This window comes from Arachis hypogaea, chromosome 9 (assembly GCF_003086295.3).
Source record: "Arachis hypogaea cultivar Tifrunner chromosome 9, arahy.Tifrunner.gnm2.J5K5, whole genome shotgun sequence".
Taxonomy (NCBI): Eukaryota; Viridiplantae; Streptophyta; class Magnoliopsida; order Fabales; family Fabaceae; genus Arachis; species Arachis hypogaea.
In genome coordinates this window covers 9,308,585-9,318,172 of record NC_092044.1, presented here as the reverse complement: position 1 = coordinate 9,318,172, position 9,588 = coordinate 9,308,585, and the positions used below count along the sequence as shown (strand labels likewise).

At 32.7% G+C, this 9,588-nt stretch overlaps 1 protein-coding gene across 1 annotated transcript; it reads left to right on the top strand.

Annotated features, from left to right (window-relative positions):
• Window positions 1–6,244: 6,244 nt before the first annotated feature.
• LOC112712893 (uncharacterized) lies at window positions 6,245–8,513 on the top strand. The gene is made up of 3 exons (XM_025765762.3): window positions 6,245–6,570; window positions 7,708–7,767; window positions 8,250–8,513. Exons 1-3 carry the CDS (start codon window positions 6,459–6,461, stop codon window positions 8,390–8,392), a joined length of 315 nt encoding a protein of 104 aa, XP_025621547.1. The 5' UTR covers window positions 6,245–6,458; the 3' UTR covers window positions 8,393–8,513.
• The last annotated feature ends 1,075 nt before the right edge of the window (window positions 8,514–9,588 follow it).

The window sequence follows — 9,588 nt, the reverse complement described above, 5'->3', positions numbered from 1 at the left end:
ACACGTTGGCACCATTTTTGATTAGTGGAAGTTGACAATGACGTAGCTCCTCTTTCTTTTGGGGTTTGGCCAACGATAGTTTTAGGAGGCATAGACGATTCTGGACATTTTCTTCTTCGATAGCTCAGTCAGAAAGTTTCTCCGGAGCTTTGAATATTTTGATTCCGTACGAAGGTATGGTTTTGGTTTCTCGTAGTTAATGTTTAATGTCACGTGAAAACTCAGGCTAGAAGACCTTAAGATAGGAATGGACTGAATGTATAATTGATGGATTGTGTATATAGAATAGAATGTGTGGTTCAGCTGTTGTTAATAATTTGCTGTTGAAGTTGGTTGATTTTGAAAAAAGATTTAATATTAGTATTTGTTTGATTTGAAATAATTTGTTACTGGAAATGATTTGAAGGATTGAGAGGTATTTGGTTTGATAGTTGGGACCCTTGCAGGGTGGCAGAAATTTGAGTCTTAGAAGAGATATTGCCAAAATTTCTATAAGAATTGGAGTTTGGATTTGAGGCGTTATTTTAAAAAAAGAAAGAGATTATTATGTGGCTTGTGTATTTGAGACTATTTGTTGACCCTCTGTTGCAAGATGTGACCGGGCACTTTAACTCCCCGGATTCCCCCATGGGAATGCATATATATATATAAATATCGAATATTATATTTGAGCTTGGAGTTCGTCTCCATGGAATACTACCAGGACTTGTCGGGTTGGCGGTATAACCGACAGATGAGACTCATTAGCCATAGGACAGGCATACATCATATGCATTTGCTTGTTTGCTTGAGTGTGCATTGTTTTGGTTTGCTTAACTGTTTAATTCTGCTTATCCGCTACTTGTTTTACTTACTGTAAATGCTTCTCTATCTGTGTTTTCCTTGTTTGAACTGTATGTGTATGTTTTCTTAGAAATTCCTCTTGACGAAGGTGTGAGGAGAGAGGGTTGTTCCACCAATGTCTCGGAGGATTGGAGGAGTCAGAAAGTGAAGTATTAAGTTAAAGTTAGATTCAGAACTAGAATACCTTAGATAGCTTACCTAACTTTTGGTTTAGTTTATTTTTCTTAAGAATGATTCCGAGTGTCGGAGTTATAGGAATGCCTCTGGCTCTCCCGGGGCCTTTTATATTAACTATGCGGGCACCTTTACCATACTGAGAACCTTCGGTTCTCATTCCATACTATATTGTTGTTTTTCAGATGCAGGTCGAAAGGTATCTCATTAGGCGTCTGGACACCCGAAGCGAAGTGGTTACTGAGTTATTTTGGTGTGTAGTGATGTATATACACGTACTTAGCTTTCTCTCCGCATAACTTATTCTTTTTTATCCTCCTAGAGGTTTATGGAGAGGCAGGGTTTTGTTTATGTACATTTTGGGTTTTGGATATGTATATATATATATATATGTAAATATTCTCCAGCCAGCCTTGACTTCGCGGACTGAGTGAGGAGCTTGTTATTTTGTACCTTTGGCTTTCTATTCATACTTTTATTATCTTACGTTTGATAGTTATAGTTTGACTCACACGCAAGTTGTTCCGTTTCCGGAGCGTGGCGCTTTTCATTTTGCGATTTTGTTTTACCCATTTTTCAAGGTTCTTAGTCTATTATCTTCTTTCTACTACTATAAGTATGTATTTTATTTTTATTTTAGAAGTCGTAATACCTCGCCACCTCTGCTTTACGACTTAAGCGTAAGGCTCTGTGTGGTAGGGTGTTACATATCATCATTCTTGAATCCATTTTTGGCTAGATACTTAGTAAGATGATTATACCACATTCGTCCAGATTGCTTTAGAATATATAAAGATCTTTACAATTTGACTGAGTATAACCCTTGTGAATATTTATTGGATGGTTTAGATATCTTTAGTCCTTCAGGGACTTTCATATAGATATCACGATCTAATGAGCCGTATAAGTAGGCTGTTACCACATCCATTAAATGCATATGCAGTTTATGATATGCGGATAAACTGACCAAATAACGCAATGTTATCGCATCCACTACAGGGGAATACGTTTCTTCAAAATCTATACCGGGCCTTTGTGAAAAACCTTGCGCCACAAGTCGGGCTTTGTAGCACACAACTTCATTTTTCTCATTTCATTTTCTCACAAATACCCATCGGTATCCAACAGGTTTTACATCTTTTGGTGTACGGACTACAGGGCCAAAGACTTCACGTTTGCAAGTGAGTCTAGCTCAGACTTCATGGCTTCTTCCCATTTTGGCCAATCATTTCTTTGTCAACATTCTTCGACTGATCTTGGCTCAAGATCCTTACTTTCATGCATGATATTTAATGCCACATTATATGCAAATATTTCATTGACAATTATCTTATTTCGGTCCCATTTCTCTCCTGTAAAGACATAATTTATCGAGATCTTATTATTTTCACAATTTTCAGGTACCTGAACATCTTCTGGCGTTAAAACTATATCAGAATTTTGGACAACTACAGTCTGCAGGTATCTCTACTATGTCTTTTTCAACAGGAATAATATTTACATATTTTCGCTTTCGAGGATTTTTGTCTTTGGAACCGACAAGCTTGCCACGCTTCTCGCGTGTATTTGCTTTGGTGGCAATTTGTCCAACTGGGACATCAATTCTAATTAGGGCATTTTTCGCTGGTATATAAGATTTGGTTATCCTCTTTGTATCAGAAAATGTATCAAGCAATTCATTTGCTATTCTTTGCAAATGTATAATCTTTTGAACTTCTAGTTCACATTGCCCTGATTGAGGATCTAAATGCATCAAGGATGATGCATTCCAATTAAGTTCCTTTTCAAGAAGCTTATTCTCTCCCCCTAATGTTGAAAATTTTGATTCATCAAAATGACAATCCACAAACTGGCCTTTAGATACATCTCCAGTTTGTATCTCAAGATACTTCACTATAGAGGAAGAATCATATCCAACATATATCCCCAATGTCCCATTTTGGTGCGATTAGATGGTGCAATGGGAACATATATCGCACATCCGAATATTTTTAAATGGAAAACATTTGGCTGCTGGCCAAAAGCTAATTGCACAGGAGAGAACTGATGATAACTCGTTGGTCTCATACGAATAAGTGCTGCGGCATGTAAAATAGCATGCCCCCAAACTGAGGTTGGGAGATTTGTTCTCATAAGTAAGGGTCTAGCAATTAATTGAAGGCGTTTAATAAGTGATTCTACTAACCCATTTTGTGTGTGAACATGAGCTACTGGATGTTCAACACTTATTCCATTAGCCATATAATAAGCATCAAAAGTTTGGGAAGTAAATTCACCAGAATTATCAAGATGAATTTCTTTGATTGGATTTTTTGGAAATTGTGCTTTTAATCGAATAATTTGAGCCAGTAATCTCGCAAACGCCAGGCTGTGAGAAGATAATGAGCACACATGTGACCATCTCGAAGATGTGTCTATCAGGACCATAAAATATCTAAAAGATCCACATGGTGGATGAATAGGTCCACATATATCTCCTTGAATCCTTTCTAGGAATTCAGGGGACTCAAATCCAATCTTTACTGGTGATGGCCTTAAAATTAACTTTCCTTGAGAACATGTAGCACAACAAAATTCACTAGATTTAAGAATCTTCTGGTTCTTTAGTGAATGTCCATGGGAGTTTTCAATAATTCTCCTCATCATGGTTGTTTCCGGATGACCCAATCAGTCGTGTCAAATTATAAATTCATTTGGACTAGTAAACTTCTAGTTTACAATGGCATGTGATTCAATTGCACTAATCTTGGTATAATATAACCCAAATGAAAGTGAGGGCAACTTTTCTAATATAACCTTTTTATTTGAATCATTAGTTGTGATACATAAGAACTCATTATTTCCCTCATTCATAGTCTCAATATGATATCCATTTCGGCGAATATCTTTAAAGCTCAACAAGTTTCTTAGACACTTGGTAGACAATAGTGCATTATTTATTATGAATTTTGTTCCTCTGGGAAACAAAATTATAGCTCTTCCGGAGCCTTCAATCACATTGCCTGAGCCAATAATAGTATTAACATATTCTTCTTTTGGCACAAGATGGATAAAATATATATCACTTTTGAGAATGGTGTGCAAACGTGCACTATCTGCAAGGTATACATCTTCATTATATATTCTTGCCATTTTCTTCAAAGACAAATAATAAAATGAGTAGTATGCACAGTTAAATTGAATACTTGATCGGAATTATTTTTCTAAGAAATACTGTACATAAAAATAATGTCAGATACTAAAATTTTATTTTAAAACATGACACATTTAATGATTTCAAAATTTATAAATATTAATATTTCATTATTTATATACATCATATTTGAAACTTAAATACATAGAAAGTAAAACTTAACAATAAGTTCTTTACATTATTTCTTTACATGAATACTTAACAATCTCACACATTAAACTATTCCATCATTGATCAAATGACCAATATTTCCTTCAGGATCCTCAAAGAAATCAGATACATCATAATGAGTGGTGAAATTTTCAACATCATTTGAAACAAAATTCGACTCTTTTCCCTTGTTGTCCTTTTTCAAAGATGCTTGATAAAGATTGACTAGGTGCCTTGGTGTACGACAGGTACGTGACCAATGGCCCTTTCCACCACAACGGAAACACTTATCCTCTGTTGATTTATTTTGCCCAATATTTCTTTCTTTATCCCACTTCTGGTGAGATCCTCTCTTTTGAACATAATTCATTTTCCTTCCATAATTTTTCTTGTTATTAAAACCTTGTCATCTACCTCTTCTGGGGTAATTTGCCGCATTTACTTCAGGAAATGGGGCGGCTCCAGCTGTGCGCACTTCATGATTTTTTAAAAGTAACTCATTGTTGCGTTCAACAATAAGAAGGCAAGAAATTAACACAAAATATTTTTTAAACCCTCTTTCTCGATACTGCTGCTACAGGAGCACATTCAAGGCATGGAAGGTCGAGAAAATTTTCTCTAACATATCATTATCAGATATCTTTTCTCCACATAATTTCATTCGTGAGGTGATTCGAAACATTGCAGAATTATATTCATTTATGGATTTAAAATCCTGTAGACGCAAGTGCGTCCATTCATATCAGGCTTGAGGAAGTATAACCGTCTTTTGATGATTATACCTTTCTTCAAGGTCTTTCCAAAGATCTGCAGGATCTTTTAATGTGAGATACTCACTTTTCAATCCTTCGTCAAGATGACGACAAAGAAAAATCATGGCTTTGGCTTTATCCTTCTGGGATGCATTATTTTCAGCATTAATGGTATCTCCAAGATCCATTGAATCAAGATGGATTTCAGCATCTAATATTCATGATAAATAATTGTTTCCAGATATATCAAGCACATTGAATTCAAGATGAGAGATTTTCGACATAATGAAAATTTGTTACTTGAGTCTTCCTAAAAATTTGATCAGAGTCTTGTGCTGATAACGTGTTATAGAATAAATAAGGAAGATAATATAAAATATAAATAGAAGACTCTAATATTGATATTTACCAATATAATTATCTCACTATAATAATAAAAGTAATTAATCTATTTACTAGTATTATATATGTAGTAACGTATACTCAAAAGAGAGAAGAAACAGAGTTTGTACGAGAGAGAAGAGTGTTTCTATTTCTATTGCCTGTGTAACATCAACGGAGGCTTAACCTCCTATTTATACATGTTCACAGGTTATCTTTTCATAGGGATGTAATACCACCCGAACCTGCGGGTACCTACCTCGCACCGGGGCGGGTTTTTAGCAGGGCGGGGCGGGCGGGTTTAGGTAATACCCGCCCTGCTATATATATAATATATATAATTTTAATATATAATATGTATAATATATATAAAATAATTAGTAAATGATTAATAATATTGTATCATATTTAAATTTTTACTTTAATTTATGTTATGTATATGATGATGGTTATATAAATTTTGAAATTTAATTTTATTTATTGAATTTTAATAATTATAGGGTGGGACGGGTATCCGCAGGAACGGGTTAGGGTTCAACGTTTTACTACACACGGGTTCTATGCGGGTTGTTGTACGACAGGACGGGGTCGGGTAGAGCAAAAACCCGCCCCTACCTACCCCGTTGTCACCCCTATCTTTTCAAACTATTATTAAATATATTCTTTTTTGAGAATGTTGGACTGTTCATCATAAATAGACATCCACCTTATCATTCTTATCACAACAAGAATAGATTTTATTCACATTAATTATCAATTTGAATCTTTTTCCTATAATGTTTAATTTAATGTATATGAAATTAATTACAATTTTTTCTCACATAGTTATCAGGAGGCTGGGGTTTGTTTTGGGTGTGGGTGGGTTGTATTTAAGTAACGATGGTCTTTCTTCTCTTCTATATAAACTATCCTTCTCTTGATCATTTTCACATATTTCTTCATATAATTTTGTTCATCTACTAAAAATGGCTTCAAAATATGCAATAGTCATTTTAGGACTTTTAGCTTTGGTTGTTATTGTTCCTTCAAAGGTAGTTGCCAGAGATTTTCCTCAGAGTTTCTCTACTTATAAAGCAGGTGATCTCTTTACGCATTGTTTTTGGTATATAAATAATATTTTTTTTATTATTTTATATAACTATGTTATTCTCACATATTTTTAATAATTGATTTGTATCTATTTATTATATAATGATTGTTAGTTTGTTACATAAATTATTTTATAAAATAAGAGTAAAGTAAGAATTTGATCATTTAAAATTTTGATTTAAGACTAATTAGTTTTAAAAAAAAAAATTATTAATTAAGTTCTTTAGTAAACAGTAGATATATATATTCTTTTATTTAGAGTGATGTGTGTCATGTTTGGAAGCTATTTTCAGAAAAAATCTTTTACAAAAGTAAAAGTGATTTTATATTTGAATATCTCATATAAAAAAAATCTTTTTATTTATCAATTATGTTTGGGTAAAATAATATAAAAATATTTTTTTGTTTATTTATTATGTGAAAAATATTTTTTTAAAAAAAAAATATCTTTTAAAAAAAGGTGTGAATGGTATCTTCTCAAAAAATATATATTTTTTAATTTTTTATTTTTACTATTAGAAATTTGGCAAAAATACTAAAAAATAAAAAATGATCTTTTTCATTAAAAAAATTTTTTTTATCGATTTAATAGCTTCCAAACAAGTACTGAAAAAGGTAAAGTTTTGTTTTAAAAATTATTGTTTATATAACAATCTTTCATAAATAGATGCATCACAGTAATTAACGATATATATAAGTTTCACGGTTAAATTTTATAAAATAAATTAATAGAGAAACACAACATATCCACTGTTTATTATTATAGAAAATTAAATTAATATTTTTAAAAAAAAACTAATTAATCCGAATTTAAAAACTTAAAAAAAAACTAATCGTCGCTTTACGCATAAAACAATTATACAAATAAAAATGATTGAAATAAATTTAATAACATTCTTTCGCAATGTCGTCTTTTTGCCTCTAAACTCTCTACACATAATTCCCCTTATATATCTTACATATTCTGTTGCAATACATAATTTGGAATTTGGCACTTGATTGAAAATAAAGATTAAATAAAAATAAAATATTACTATTCCATAACACATTTTTATTTATATAATTGCTCCAAAATATCTGCCTTGAAATATAAAAATCACCTTCATCATTAATATATTATTACAGGTAGTGGCATTGCCAAGGATATATTCGTTGGAGGCAACCCTGCTCATGTCCCAAACCAAGGTATATATGCCTGCTTCCATGCTTGTGTGGACCACACTCTTTCTTCTTTTCTTTTGCTTTTGTTCTTTATTCTCCTATCATTCAATGCAAAATTATCGTAAATCAACTGGCACAGGTAATAAAAATAATTTTTTGTATTTCATTATTTTAAATTAGTTAATTACTAAAAAATTGGACCAATTCGATCGATTAATTAATTGTTTGATCAATTTTTTTCATTTTGATTGATTTATTATTAACCGATTTTTATACTGAATCGAATCGCTCTATTGACCAATTCTTGATTAATCCAATCAATTAATTTTAGTTGATTATGTATTTTGATATATTGAGTTCAAATTTAAAAAAAAAAGAGAACAATCATTTAATTGATTATTGGTAATAATACTTAGATATAAATTATTTAATTTAAAAAAATCCTAATTATTCGTTAAGTTATTACTTTGTGAAGAACTTCTCAAAGAATTATTATGTATTTGCAGCATATAGGGAAGAAAAATCAGAATCAAATGTTGGATTAGACGGATTGGTTGAAATTGAACAAAGTAATATGTCGGGCGTGGGAGGAAGTGTTGATAAAACTTGTAGGCCTTGCTGCTTCTTTGGAGGGTGTGCATGTTGCTAGAAATAAGAATTGGTAACTAAAGAAGAATGTGTTGTTAGAAATAATATATGCTAGGCTAAAATAAGATGTAGACAATAAAACTCTAAATACAAACTCAGTCTTCTTTCGCTCCTCTGTGATAGCCATGTCTTTTGACTCATTTTAGTCTAAAATAAAAAATTAAAAAAGTAATAAATTTAAAAAAAAAAATGAAAGATAAATTAAAGAAAAAATTGAATAGATCGACTCCATTTTATTATAACCAAAATTGAATGAGTAAAGTATTTTTCAAATTTTGTTCTTAAACCATCATAATTGGATAATGACAGGCTAGGTCTCGACTGTTGGGAATAAGACACCATTCCCCCTTGAGAAAACACCTTTGACAGAGAAATAAAATAGACACAATCACAACACAAGAATTTAACGTGGAAACTCCAATTATCGGAGAAAAAAACCACGGCCGTTGTCAAATGACAACCAGAGAATATCACTATGAGAAAATTGTTACAACACATAGACTTCTTTCTCTCACCGGCACCCCAGTACACCCACACTCTCTCAAAGCAAATATCTAACTACACCTCACAACACTCTCTAATCAAAGAGTACAGAGGAAAAGAAAAATCAGATACAAGCTTAAAGTGTTTCTGACTGGTGCAAAAACAAATGGAGAACTTAGCCTCATATTTATAGCCTAGGCCATCCACTCCATTTGCTATTCTAAGCAATGTGGGACTAATTCAACCAAATCCTAACAATCTCCACCTTGATTGAAATAGTCACACATCTTCAGCTTCCATTGTCAACACCGACAATTCTTTGCTGCCATTGTCTATACCGACAATCATAGTTCAGAGAACTATCATACTCCACCATGAAAGTATACTCACTTGGAATTAGACCACTCCAAGCATTTCACCTTGGTACAGATCGAAACCTTGCTGAAAATTCATGGTGCAACTTCCAAATTGGCTTTTCCTGGAAGTTCTTCAGCCATCGACCTAACTCCGCCACACACCTTGCATCTCAACGCCAACCAATGCCCGTGTGCAATTGTGGACCCGATTGCCACAACTTATCCTTATCCATGGCAGTGCGGTAATACCATGAGGATACTTCTTGTCTTCTAGAGAACATCATCTTCTCTCATAGAGAGAGCAATATTGCAAGTATCAGATTGAGAGTCTTTTTCTGAAACCGCATTACCTGGACAA

What these genes read in the sequence shown, in the direction of transcription:
- LOC112712893 (XM_025765762.3), top strand. Translation starts at nt 6,459, where the DNA reads ATGGCTTCAAAATATGCAATAGTCATTTTAGGACTTTTAGCTTTGGTT. An exon ending in TTTCTCTACTTATAAAGCAG is followed by an intron (nt 6,571 to 7,707) that starts GTGATCTCTTTA and finishes ATATTATTACAG; the next exon opens with GTAGTGGCATTGCCAAGGAT. An exon ending in TGCTCATGTCCCAAACCAAG is followed by an intron (nt 7,768 to 8,249) that starts GTATATATGCCT and finishes ATGTATTTGCAG; the next exon opens with CATATAGGGAAGAAAAATCA.